General features: G+C 44.9%; 2 protein-coding genes and 1 pseudogene across 2 annotated transcripts; 1 reads left to right on the top strand and 2 right to left on the bottom strand.

Annotated features, from left to right (window-relative positions):
* Positions 1–734: 734 nt before the first annotated feature.
* LOC125525027 lies at positions 735–1,360 on the bottom strand (annotated as a pseudogene).
* A 1,555-nt stretch (positions 1,361–2,915) lies between these two features.
* On the top strand, positions 2,916–4,187 carry LOC125521329 (protein TRACHEARY ELEMENT DIFFERENTIATION-RELATED 7A-like). Its single transcript, XM_048686386.1, has one exon. It carries the CDS (start codon positions 3,020–3,022, stop codon positions 4,016–4,018), a length of 999 nt encoding a protein of 332 aa, XP_048542343.1. The 5' UTR covers positions 2,916–3,019; the 3' UTR covers positions 4,019–4,187.
* A 181-nt stretch (positions 4,188–4,368) lies between these two features.
* On the bottom strand, positions 4,369–9,381 carry LOC125521327 (chromatin assembly factor 1 subunit FAS2 homolog). The gene is made up of 13 exons (XM_048686385.1): positions 9,146–9,381; positions 8,871–8,982; positions 8,654–8,680; positions 7,840–7,912; positions 7,645–7,748; positions 7,345–7,559; positions 7,170–7,269; positions 7,008–7,074; positions 6,442–6,530; positions 6,212–6,350; positions 5,995–6,095; positions 5,391–5,552; positions 4,369–4,791 (listed from the first exon to the last, which is right to left on the bottom strand). The coding sequence occupies exons 1-13, from the start codon at positions 9,257–9,259 to the stop codon at positions 4,595–4,597; spliced, it is 1,500 nt and encodes a 499-aa protein (XP_048542342.1). The 5' UTR covers positions 9,260–9,381; the 3' UTR covers positions 4,369–4,594.
* Positions 9,382–14,324: the final 4,943 nt, after the last annotated feature.

Consider the following 14,324-nt stretch of genomic DNA (forward strand, 5'->3'; position numbering starts at 1 on the left):
ACGATTAAGCCTCTTTCTTGATTGCCCGTTGGCCAAAATCCTTTGGCGGACGGTCCACATTGCTTTTAATATTACTCTACCGAATTCTGTCAACGCATTATTTGGGACATGGCTTAATGGGATTGAGCCTGACTTAGCAAGACATATTCGGGTTGGAGTTTGCGCTTTGCTGTGGACTATCTGGAATTGCAGAAATGATTTGGTTTTTAACAAAACATCACGTATTCATTTTTTGCAGGTTATTTTCCGAGCCACGGCAGTGATCCGTTCGTGGTCGCTACTCACTCCGATGGAGGCCAGGAAGCATTTGGTTACTGGATCTATCCGTTCGGAGATGGTAGCTCGGGATATCTTCAACCGGTTTGGATGGCGGTCATGTAATAGAATAGGCAATTAGTTTATCTATCTATTTTTAGCCAGCCGGTTGTGGCGTCTTCTCTTGGCTAGTTTGTGTCTCTAGCCTTTTAGGTTCTGTGTGAGCTGTCTTTTCTTTTTTTAAGTTGGAGACTTTAGAATCTTGTTGGCACATTTTGTTTTTTGGTTAATAAGATGGATGTATGCATCACTCTGATGCAGAGGCCGGGGAGCCCCCCCCCCCCCCCCCCCCGGGGAGCCCCCCCCCCCCCCCCTTCGAAGAAAAAAAAAGCTTACAAGTGTATAACCAGAAATAAGATGCATTTTAAATCATGTTTAAACTTGCGGCGAAGACTCTGGAATTACATTCTCGTGTTCAAACTCGATTTCAGCAATTGCATTCTCCAACTTACAGCACTTTTGCATATCATAGTTCATGGCTTCAAGCAATTACACTAAAGAATTCAGAGTTCTATCTTGTAGAGTTTTCACGGCTGTGATTTGCTCCAACAGATGATCAAAGTACCAAACGGCAACACCAAAAACATTAACCATAGTCTCATGGAAGCAGGCCTTTGGGGGAGGCATTGCATCAAACAACGCACGCGCAAGCAGTCAAGACAATCAAGACATTTCTTCTCTTATGGGGAAGACGAGAGAAGAGCGAGAATCCATAGAGGAAGGAGCTTACCAGAATGAGTGGATGAGGCTACTGCGCGGTCGGCATCGGAGGATGGTGCGATACGACGAGCGGCGGCCTGGGCGCGCGGCGCAGCTCGTCGGCGTGCCTCCGCGCGTCGTACATCTCCTGGGTCTCAACGGCGACGAGGCGCTTGAAATGGGTAAGAATGCCGAGGAGGCGAGGAGGGGGGCGCGGTGAGGTGGTCGACGGTGCGGTGGCAGCGGCGGAGGCGCATGGCCTCGAGCGTGCGGCGGTGTAGGCGGCGCGTGCCGGGGAGGCCGCGGGCACGCGCGACTTGAACGCGTCGAACGCGCTACCGCTCATCGTTCTGATCTTCTCGAGTCCTCTCAAAGTTCGTGCGGTGGCCGGCGGGAAGGAAGACGATGCTGTTAGCTTTTTTTCCTAGGGGTACGATGTTTTTTTTTTTTTTGAAACTCGGGTACGATGCTGTTAGCTGGGCCAAGCAGGCCGAAGACGTAATTAGTGATGTGCCACTGTGATGGGCTTGCCGCTTTGTTTTTCCTTTTTTATGAGCTCTGGCTTTTGCTCAAAAAAATGAGGTGGGGCTTGCCGCCTTTTTTACCTTTTTTGAGCTGGGGCTTGCCTCGTTTTTTAGCAAGCTGTCCGTGATTTTTTTTTTAGTTGCTGTTCGTGATTTCGTGTCGAGACAAAATAAGTGATTCACCTAAAAAGATAAAGTGATGCGTACAAACATGACATGAGCCGAGCTGTCAAAAAAACATGACGCCAGCCGATTCTCAACCTGGATTTTGCATGGCCCTGGATTCAGATCGTTTCGTTTGTCTGATCAATTTGTGCCCCTTTTATTGTTCGACTAACTACTTTTTTTCTTCTGCCTCTGCATTATATTACTGCAAGAGATCATGAAACAGGCCAACTCATCGTGATATAGTTGAGCAACTTTACTGAGGATATGTAAAGTAGAAATGCGGGAGAAAAATGTCAAAGAAATAAAATCTGAGTACATGCCCTGCCCTGAGATACCATTTCTCAAGTAAACTTCAGCAAAACGTTCAGAAACAATTGTCGTGTCAGTTAGACCATCTTCATCCAAACATCAGCGTCACAGTTTCAGCTCGGCATTCACCTATCAGAAATAGGAGCTCCTTGGGGGTGTAGCAAGGGTGCTCGCTGATCGCTTCCTTTCCAAAATCACACGTTTTATAACGGATCTGTTTCAGATCGGGGAAGACTTGTCCCAGCCTCAACATATGAACATACACACGGCCAGAGTCGCTTTGTAACTTCGGACAGGTGAGGAATCGTGCATGAAATCCTGGAGGGCATAGTGCCATTCGTGGCCTTTCGGAAGATGGCCTTGCAACACACTCAAGTATCTGATATGCGGTTTTTGCATGCTTACAAGCTATATCTTTCAGTAGCAGGAGATGATGTTAGGCTGATGGGATGTCATCAGCGCACAACGTCTGGACCTGGACGGAGATCGAATGATCTAGGTGCAACCACTTGGCCGAAATAATCAGAAGAGCTTCAGTCAAGCAATACATCCATCTTTCTTTATTTCTTTTTTGTCATGGACACAAGATGATGATGATCTATATGCTACGCTAATTCGGAATAAAGCCATGAATGATAGATACACATATCGGCGTGTAGTGTGGCTGTGTAGGTAGGATTTCATTAGGATCTACGAATGAGGACCAAAGTGGCAAAAAAGAGAGAGCAAGGGCCGCCGGCCAGCTACATGGGCTTTGATGCCAAGGAACGGATTGTTTAGAAGCAACGTACCCCAGCTCAAGCCGTAGCATTGCAGCCAAGTCACTCAAATCTTCAAACCACATCACACTCCTCGTCTCTTTCCCTCCCACAACACAAGCACATATATAACCACATGCATGCTCATGCTCACCACCACAACTCACTGCACCATCTCCTCTCACTACACCTACAGCAGCAGCGGCATTGTCCCAGAGCGAGCATCATCAACTAGCTCATCCGGCAATGGCTTTCAACCCAAACCCTCCAGGCCTCGGCTTCCCCTTCCCCTTCTTCCCTCCACCCAACACCTACGCTCCTCCAAACCCTTTCGGTCCAAGGCCGCCACCAAGCCCTTTCGGTCCAAGGCCGCCGCCACGCCCTCAAGCGCCGCCACCGCCACGACAGCCTGCGCCACCCGTTCAACCCCCGCCGCGCCCTCAAGCCCCACCACCACCACGGCAGCCTGCGCCACTCATTCGACCCCCGCCGCCTCCACGCCGTGCTCCCCCGCCACCAACCCAGCCTCCTCCTCCACGCCGTGCTCCACCTCCGCCAACTCAGCCCCCACCTCCACCCCGGCGTGCGCCACCGCCGCCGCGCCGTGCTCCACCTCCACCCTCACCACCGCCACCTCGTCGTGCTCCACCCCCACCATCACCGCCCATTCGCCCACCTCCACCACACCCACTAGCCCCACCACCACATATCAGCCCGCCAACACCTCCGCCTAGCCCTCCACACCACATGGTCATCATCATGGTGTTCGTCTCCCTAGGCGGGCTCCTCCTGCTTGCGTGCCTAGCTGCCTTCTGCTTGCACAAGAAAAAGAAGAGGAAGACAGAAAGGAGGGCAGAGGTACTGAACTTCAGCGACCATGTCCATGTCCACAAATCGGCCATGTCAGGGCCTGGGGGATCCAAGGCCGTCAGGCTGACAGTTGACGAGGACGTCAAGTTCCAAGAGGTGGTTAAGGAATCAGAGGCCGTCAACAAAGAGTCAGGCACAGCCACAGCAGGAAACCACAACGCTTGGATGTGGAACAAGAAACAGAAGGGCAAAGCAAAGCAGGATTCAGAGGTCATCAACGTCACCGGACACATCCATGTTGATGAGAAGATCGAGTCAGGGCCCCACGGCGAGAAGATTGAGGTCCTTTCAGAAGATGAAGATATCAGGTTTGAAGAGGCAGACAACAAAGAAAAATCATCTGCAAAATCAAAGGCACGCGTTACCAAGTTCTAAGACGATGGCACAATCTGCCCAAGATTGCCTGCACTGATGACACTTCAGCAGCTCGAGGCAATGATCAAATCCACACCCACACTGGTTTCATGCATTTATTATTTTGATAAAGACTGTATCTTCCTTCGTGTGATTGAAATAAGGGCGTCGGAGACCCAATTTGATTGAATTGATATGCAAACTATTGTTGTCAGCAGTTACATATGAGCAATTTATGTCTTATGAATGGATTTCCTTAACACAATATCACAGAACAAACAGTGAAAAGACCCTTAGCGAATAAGTATACATATGAGCAATTTATGTCTATGAATGGATTTCCTTAACAAAATATCACACAACAGTGAAAAGACACTTAGCGAAAATTACTTCTTAACAAAATGTGCTCGCAAATAGACATGATCTTTCTGCCCATAAAATTGATCCATACGTGCCATGAGCAGAGTGGATTTCTGGGACTACAGCAGAAGGTGAAAACAGCAGCAGGCTACATTTCTTTACAGAGTAACCTAATTTGTAGTTTCCAGTACTTGTTGTCAATACAAAGGATATCATGATTCTAACTACTTCTGCTACTTAGTTAATTGCAATAGGAGTAATTCGCTTCTTAGTAGGCTTACTCGATGCACTCTTCTGGGCTGACACTGGTGGCGGTGTCACCTCTACAGACATAGGACTGGCTTCCGTCTTAGCTTTGCTGGCACCAACACCAACGTCCATGCTGTCTGCCTTTGGCTTTGCATGTTCACAGGCCACATTTCCTTCCTTCATTCCTGAAGAGTACAGAAGAATAACCATGAAAGGACAGTCGCCACGGGGAAAGTGCATGCAAGAAGGAACAAAGATAGCCAATGTATAAAGGATGCAGATTCAGACTGAAACTCTATTAGACTATTAAGCAGAGTTACTACCCTGTTTAGAATGATATCCATACCCTTGGACCTTGATGGATATACAATATTCATATGAGCGTATATACTGACATTAACTGAAATAAACACACTGGAAGACTATTTGGTCTATTAAATGTGATTGTTATTGTTGGCATTGTGTATGGCCGACTTATGTGTGTGGTAGGAATTATTTTAACAAAATTAAACATGACCAATGTCAGAACGGCTAGCGGTTGCATGTTACTCATAACTAAATGTGTTCAGAAACAAAACCATTATTCCATGTGGTTCCTCAGTGTGTACCATGATCAGAAGGGAAATTCTGGGGCTAGAGCTGAAGGAGAACATGGGCACAAACAAAATTTCTTACACTTTAACGTAAAAGTGATTGTCCAGTACTACACAAGATGTCATAATCTTAACCAATTCAGCCACATAGTTGATTGCAACGCGAGTAAATTGCTTCAAAGTAGGCTTACTCAATGTGCTATTTTCGGCCAACACTGGTGGAGGTGTCACTGTACCCACGGGGCTGCCTGACTTCTTAATTTTGCGGGTACTGACATCAACTTCCATGCTATCTACTGTTGGTGGCTTGGTATTTCTGCATGTGACATTTCCCTCTGTAACTTCCTTTTTTCCTGTGAGATTTTCAGAAAATTGAACTTTTAGAAGAGCATTTTCAAGTAAATGCATGCCATGATGGACAACTGTCCATCTTACTAGCATCTAGCAGCATAAAATTATGCACATTTGTCTTAAACCATGAATCAAAGGGAGTTGCATCCATGGATTACGAGTCCAGGGACTAGTCAAGACTAGTCTATGAGTCTCAACTCCAGGGCCGACTACACTTCAGTGTCGACTAGTCTATGAGTCGGAACTTCAGTGTCGACTAGTGTCGATTAGTCACGCATAGCCTATGAGTCTCAGCCTCGGAACGACTCGCTGACTGGTCAACTCGTCAACCTTTGTTGCATCATAAGGTAAGATGCACCAATGATTGGGGTCATGATAAGAAACTATCTGCAAACCGCCCTCCCAGAAAGAGAGGAGACAGAAAAGGGAATATATAGAAAATACCTGAGAGGGCATGTGGCTGCCCTAGTTCCTCATTCTCAAACTCAATAATAGTGCAGTAACCATCTCGTGATGACAATGACAAGTACTTCGCATCAGGAGACCTGGCAGAATAAGGAAAAGATAAATTTCTAGTTCCAGTAGGAATGCCAAATAGACTGAGTTCCTGTTTAACCAATGGAGAAGACTCTAGAAGCACAAAAACTGTTGTTGTACTCACCATGCAATATCCGTAATGGCGGCATAATGTAGACCAGCGTGTATTAGAATTGGAGCGGCACTTTCGGTGTCATAGACATACAGAGAGTTGAAAGTGGCAACGGCAAAAACAGCTCGGTAAGGAAGCTTGAATAAACCTTCTGCAACAGTACAGAAGTAGTTCAATTTCACTGTAACAGATCAGTAACACCGTGAGAACCTCCTAGCGGGGTTGCAAGCCAATGAAGCTACCTGATTGAGAACCACGTAGGGTGAAAACAATAGGGCAAAAACGAACTGCTACTATAGCTTTACTTGCACCAGGGAGTTGTATTGCAGGCCTGCAAGGCCAAACAAATTAGTATCCTAAAGAGCTACAAAACTATGTATACTGGAATAAGTTATACGCTCAAGAAATAAGATATTAAAAATTTGGGTTTTTATCATTTATGCCATAAAAACCCTAAAAATTTAGCGTGTATCCAGAAACCACACAACTATTTATAGCATTCTAAGACAACTAGGGAATCAAAGAGCTCTCAAAGGTTAGAACGTTAGTTCCATCCTATAACTGACTTTTAGATGAAGCAAGTCGATCTAATTTCCAGAAGCGCCTGTGAAATTATGTACAGCCTTCTTCAACTTTACTTCTGATTGGATATTCGTGTAATGCGAAGGAACAAATCAGTGATATAGCTTATTTAATGCTTTACTCTTTACATTATGTTACTGTAGGCACCGGCTGAACTCAAAGGATGGAGTCATTTATTTTAAAGGTGGGATCATAGAGATGTTATTTCAAGTATTAAATGCGCTACCTTGACAAGTCTCTCCTTGACAAAATATAGGCAGTGTTGATCACTTCAGATGAGTATTTGCACAGGCCTGGTTAAGATAAAGAAGAGAGCAAAACTTGTTAATGGAATAGAGAATGTGGTGAAGGTAAGCTAAATTGTGTGCACGTGGTAAAATAATTATACCTGCTGGCAGTACCAGAAAAGACCCATCCGGTGACCATGCCAGCCTCCGGAAGAAAGATGGTAATGTCTCATCATGAAACAAATGAGTTTTAACTGGTGGCTGCAAGATAAAGGATTATCTTACTTGTTCAATGCACATCAAAAGGATGTGGCAGTTAAAGTACATCAGACGAACCTTAGACTCGTCATGATTTTGAAGTTCTGCCTTCACTAGTGTATGCTGGCAAACAAAGTTCATCTTCTCTGTATTCTTGGATTTGCCTTGAGGCTTGTTTGCATAAATTTTACAAGTTCTGTCAGAGCTCAAAGAGGCAATATATTGACCCAGAGGATCCCATGCCACCCCCTGAACATAATGCAAATGGCCTTCCAACATCTGTTGCACCACACCTGAGAATGATGTTGCATATCAAGCATATGATACAGAAGCCAAGATGGTGCAAACATCGAATCACCTGTTTTTGGTAGGAATTACCTTTATTAGCATCCCATATTATGCAACTGTTGTCAACTGAAGCAGAAACAAGGTATGACCCATCACTCGACCACTGCAGGTCAAGAACATCCTTGCGATGGAACCTACCATACAAACAAGGCCAAAATAATTGAGCATGCATCAAAACAAGAGTGCTGCTTCAAGGAACCATTATTTTCAGATGGTATATCTCACAATAAGGATTTGTGTATTTTCCAAGCCTCGCCATCATCAGTGGAGTGCAATGTCCAAAGGATAATACCACCACCTGTCACACAAAGGCGCAGGAATTATTCTCTCAATGTAACTGTTAATCTCTGGTGTGTGAAGCATTTCATGATCTCAATGAAATATTAGAGTGCCTTGAGTTATAAAGGTTGCAAACCTAGCACCTTGGTGAATACAGATTGTTGGAAATAACATGTTCAACAATTAAGACCTAACTATTGAGAGATGGGAGCGAAATTACAGACATGCCAGGTTAATTTGGTGATTGGCTGAACAGCGTTCAGCAGCTTTCCAGTTTGGTCTTAGTTTTGTAGAACTTTATACCCTAACTTGTACAACCAAACATGTAAATATAATTCAAATGCCGCAGTAGAAATTTTCCTACTTTTCTCGGTCAAATTTAAACCATCAGATGTCAATTACCGAAGAAACCAGTTTACATACCTAGGACACACAAAATTCACCCGATCAATTAGCTACAACAACAATAGCTTCAAGTAGGACAAGTTAAGTTGTACTTCTACAACAGATGTAAATGCTCAACCAAGTGGTGCTTGTACACAAGCATGCCTTTGAGTAGAGCTCGTGACAAACATGCTGACTACAGGACCAAGCAGAGTGGTGGATACTTTTCTGGCTGTTTTCTATTGTGTTGGTTATGTTGTGAACTTCAAACCCTCCGTATGGGAACAACCAATAAATTTCTTCCTCATTGAATTGGGAGAACTGGTGCCTTCCATAACAGCGAAACAAATAGGTGTCAGTGCAAAATTGAACATACCATCAGCACCGGACGCCAGATTTTCACCTGCATGTAACCAGTGCAAAAGATGGGGTTAATTAAGCGTATTCAAACAAAAAAATACATTGGGTGTTTATTTTATCTACATTTTTCCCAGGAAAGAAAACATAAGAAACTTCTCAAATGAAATGAAAATAACAAATAGATACTGCCTACGCTGACATTGAAGATATTATGAAATTACGTTACCACCTACCAGAAGGAGAGAAGCGGAGAACATTGACGGCGGAGCTGTGAGACGAGAGGCTGCTGACGTAGGAAGCGGTGGGGAGCTTCTCCTCCGACTCATCCGACGCTATCGCCCAGATCTGCAAGCCAAACGCCATGAAATCGGAGGGGATAAGTGCGGGCGTGAAGTTCACGGACTATCCTTGCAACCCCAGCTAGAAAATCAGCCACAGGCCGGACCGAGGAGGCACGGCACAGTCACGAGATTCGGATCTCCTGTGCAGAGAAAAGAGAATGGCGGACCTTGATGTCGTGGTCTCCGCCGCCGGTGGCGAGGCGGCGGGATACGGGGTGGAAGTCGAGGGTGAGCACCGGCTGCAGGTCGTGCCAGTTGATCTGCACCGTGCCGCCGCGCATCCTCTCCGTCGTCTTCTTCTCCGGTGGGATGGATCGAAAATCGCCTCGGAGACTAGGGTTTGGGGAAGGCGGGAAAATGGAGGGGACTGGGCGCGCGACTTTACTTCCGCTCCCTCCAAATGCAGACTCTAGTGGGGAGAAGAAGAGAGAGAAGGGCAGTTGATGCTGGGCCGCTTGTGGAAGCGGCGAGTGGGCTAGATTACGGCCCACTACCTGCTTCCGGTTGCCTATTTATTTTCATGGGCTCGGTAGTATTAAGTGTTTAATTTCCTTGATTTCTAGTTTTCTTTTCCTGACTATGTAGTACTCCCTCCGTTTTACCGAAAAAGGCTTTCGCCCTGCTTTATATATAAAGCAAACCGTCAGAACACAACATCCAACACAAGTTCAATCCACACACACAAAGTAGCACACGACAATAGTACGGGGTTCTACTAGGGGTACAGCTCAATAAGCCCTGAAAAGACACACGCGCAGACCCAACACAGGGTGGAGCAGCCAAATCAGGCTAATTAGGATCGGGAGGAGGCGGCGAAAGCAGGGGCGCCAAACGAAGCGCCATCGAGTGAAGGTCGGCAATGATGGTGTTGATGGCGTCTCAGTCGGAAGAGCGGCTAACCGGCCGCCACAGCTGCGGGGAACCACACATTTTAAAGACAGCGTCAGTGGCACGTCGAAAGAGAATACGCTGAATCATAAGCTTATTGCGGACCGTCCAAAGCGTTCACGCGAGCACCCCAATGGTCAGGCACCTAATGTGGCGGGCCGATGGGCGGAAGGATTGGATTTCTGCGAAGAGGTGGGGGACATTAGTATGGCATCAGTGACCGCCAACGGCTTCGCGAAAACAACTTCAAAGGAATTGGGCCGTATCACACGCAAAGAAGATATGCACTGGTACGCGTCGGTCCTAAACAAACGGTTTTTAACCCTTTTTCGTGACGGTATTCGGAACCGTCGTCAAGTGAGTGTGGGCGATAGGGGGGTTCCTCCCACATGACCCAGAAACCGTTGGGGATATGCCCTCCTGGCACACACGCTCGGCAAAATAAGGTCGTGTGCGACTGGCGAGCACTCAAATACAGAAATACGTACAGTAGTGCTCAAAAAAATACAATTACACAGGCGAAATCATTTCTGGTCGTAAGTACACCCACACAGTCAGTCACCACTAAACGTTTCCGTTCGTATATACATCTCACACAGTCACTACAAGGAAAACGTTTGCGCAAGGTGGCGTAACGCAAACATTTCAAAAAGAATGTCGTGTGTGATTGTTCATTGATTCAACACGGTTTATTCTTAAAAACTGTGTGCGTTGCCTGAGGTCATCGCCCATGGTGTTTTCTCATTAACCGTTTGCAATAGGAAAACCCGATTAGCAAGCTAATTGGTCAATTAGCGGGCCAGTTGCCCTATTATTAATAATCCATTTACTAATCTAATTGACATTCATATTAAGCACATAATATATTTCATTTCCATACTAAGGAAGCAGGATTTCATAATTGAAATATATCGGAGTACAACATGATATAGCTTCAGCACTCAGCTACCCCATTACACAGCTGCACCAGCAGCAAGTTTCACATGCAACATCTAGAACCTTTCGAAATTAGCATCATATACGGTACATAGAGAGATGCATCTCATCTGAAAAATTGCTGAAGCGAAAGGCGAATATTGAGCCTTCATTCATGTTGAAGGTCTCTGCAACTTTAGGCCAGTGCATGTGGATGATTGATCATCCATCCTTCGACCTCTTCAGGAACACTTCAATATTGAACCGTGGGTGTTGTATGAAACTGTCCTCGCCTTCTGACCATAGAGGTGGTTTGAGAGGTAATCATCAGTGAACCCTGAAAACAAAGGTGTGCATAAATATCTTCTCTATATTGGAAACGGGGCAAAGGAATAAAAAAGGCAAGTTATAATAGTTAGTACCATCTTGTAAACATCAGTGCTTCCCATTGTTTCCCTGCAACACATATAAGGTAGTTAGTCATCAGGTTAAGTAAGGGTTTGCATGCTATCAGTAAAATATGTTGATAAAAAATAAGCACATTGCAGATTCATCAGATTAATTCAAGCCACATGGAAAAACTCATTTATCCAAACCAAGCATGATTAAGAACAAGGAAATATAGCATTTGTATATGTTTCTCATGTATTAAGTGCGGCCAAATTCGATTTATTTCTCACATGGTATAAAATAACAGAATGCAGCTACAACAATTAAATATCGCATTGCAGAATTGAACCAAACAGTTAACTATACACCACAACAAATGAACCAAACGTTAACTGGGCACCACATTGCACAATATAACGTACTCCTAATAGAAGATCAGATAGTTAATCAAACCAAGCATGCTTAACAACTTGGAAATATAGCAATTGTATTTGTTTCTCATGCATTTAGTACAGCCAAATTCGATTTATTCCTCACATGGTATACAATAACAGAATGCAGACATGGCAATTGAATATCGCATTGCAGAATTGAACCAAGCAGTTAACAAAACACCACAACAAATGAATCAAACGTTAACTGAGCAACACATTGCACAATATAACATACTCCTAATAGAATATCAGACAGTTAACCAAACCAAGCATGCTTAACAACTTGGAAATATAGCAATTGTATTTGTTTCTCATGTATTTAGCACAACCAAATTCGATTTATTCCTCACATGGTATACAATAACAGAATGCAGCCACAACAATTAAACATCGCATTGCAGAATTGAACCAAGCAGTTAACTAAACACCATAACAAGTGAACCAAGCCACAACAAATGAACCAAGCAGTTAACTAAACACCAATTGAACAATATAACATACCCCTAATAGAAGATCAGACAGTTAACCAAACCAAGCATGATTAACAACTTGAAAATATTGCACCCTGAAGAATTAAACATCACATTTGCAGAATTGAACCAAGTAGTTAATTGAACACCACATTGCATGACATATAGAACATATACACTATAGCAAAAGATTGCATGGTAAAAGTAGATAACAAAATTCACTAGAATTTGTTAAGGAAAGGCAGTAGCTAGCAAACTGAACATGGGTCCTTATAGTGAGCTAATAAGACAAGCTACTCCTTATTGTCAGAGATATCGATGATGATTGGCTCCTTGGACATGGAAGAGGGCGAGGCCTCCGCATCGTGGGTGCCCTTGTTGTAGTGGTGAGTTGCCTGGGCCGCTCCAGGCACCAACATGCTGGCTCTCGAGATGAGGTAAGCATGTGCACGCTGAAAAAACACCTCGTAGTCTTCGTCGAAGGCACCGATGATGGCCTCGAGAAAACGCCATGAACTGTCATTTAAAGCAGCCAACCGCGTCACGGCGTCGGCGCGCGAGGCGTCAACGGTGGCCTCGAGGGCGAGGTGCTCCTCCAAGATCTGGGGGTCGGCACGAATGGCAGCCATCGCGACCTCATCCGCGCGTGCGGCCGCGATTTGCTTCTCCGCTGCCAAATGCTCCTTGAGGTCCTGGCTATACTACGTGCACCATGGCTTAGGCCGGTGCTTATTTGGTGGAGGGGTCGGTGATTTGGGTGGAAGGTGTCGTGCTCGCGCCGGCGGTCGGGGCATGTGGGATTTGGAAGAAGGAGGAGGATGAGGGTCGGGTGTGGATTACCTGCCTGGATAGGCGAGGCCGAGCAGCGTGAAGGAGGGTCGCCGACGAGGAGGCGGCGGCGCTGCAATCAAGGAGTAAAGGTTTCAACTTGGAAAGGAAGGTAGAAACATGGGAAATGTGGCTTTTGGTAAGGGGGGCGGGGAGGTAGATATTTCCACGGAAGGCGAAAATTTGGAATCGCTTCAGCCAAAAAACTGGCGCGCAAAGTGTCATCAGACACGGTCCCTTATTCGGAGTGGACTGTGGACTGTAGCCATCGCACCTTCTCGCGTAAGTCGTATGTGTACTATACTCCGACGGTGCTCCAAGATATTTTGTGCTGCATCTCACACGGTTGGTTATAATAAACTGTGTGGGATCTACTTGATTTTTCGTCTTGATTTGAATTACATAATGGGGTCACAGCGGCCATGGACGGTGTTTGAATTGCTAGACCTTTTATCTGTAGTGATCATGCAACTATATGTGTGCCATAAAAGAATTGGAATTATTCAAGGTTCGTTTGGACATTTTTATGCATTAGGTGAGTTTTAAATGCATTTATGTGCATAATTCAAATTTAAACTACATGCACATGCTCCAATGCATATAAATTGGTTAAAAAAAATCAAATCTTTGTCCTTGGATGCTTAGGTCCCATGCAAGAAATGAGAATGAATTTCAAACACCAAGGCACCATTGATTGTCGGCAAAACATTGAGTTGCCTGATTTTTAAATTCTATTAAATCAAAAACTCGTCTGAAATTCATGAAACTTGGCATGCTATCATGGAGCAGCATCAACATGTCGTGGTAAATTTTTTGTCCCATTTGGGGCAGGTTTGGGTATATGCTTCTCATAAACAAGAGCTTCTCACAACAAGCATGATGGTTTCGGTAGGGAACACCCCACCTTTGGGGACGAAATGATATCCATTGCCTCTTATTGCTTTCAAAAAAATTCTCATGTCAACATAGAGCAACATGAGTGTTGTGTTATTTTTGTGATTTTTCGGGGTTTGTTTGTACATTTTTATGCATTAAGTGAGTTTTCAATGCATCTATGTGCATAATTCAAGTTTGAACTACATGCACATGCTCTAGTGCATATAAATTGGTTGAAAAATCAAATCTGTGTCCTTAGGTGCATGCTTAGGTCCCATGCAAGAAATGGGAATGAATTTCAAACACCAGGGCACCGTTGATTGCCGGCAAAATATTGAGATGCCTGATTTTTAAATTCTAGTAAATCCAAAACTCGTCTGAAATTCATGAAACTTGGCATGCTATCATGGAGCGGCATCAACATGCCATGGTAAAATTTTTTGTCCCATTTGGGGCAGGTTTGGGTATATACTTCTCACAAACCAAAGTTTCTCAGAACAAGCATGATGGTTTCGGTAGGGAACGCTCCACCTTTGGGGACGAAA

Source organism: Triticum urartu, chromosome 7, assembly GCF_003073215.2.
Source record: "Triticum urartu cultivar G1812 chromosome 7, Tu2.1, whole genome shotgun sequence".
NCBI lineage: Eukaryota > Viridiplantae > Streptophyta > Magnoliopsida > Poales > Poaceae > Triticum > Triticum urartu.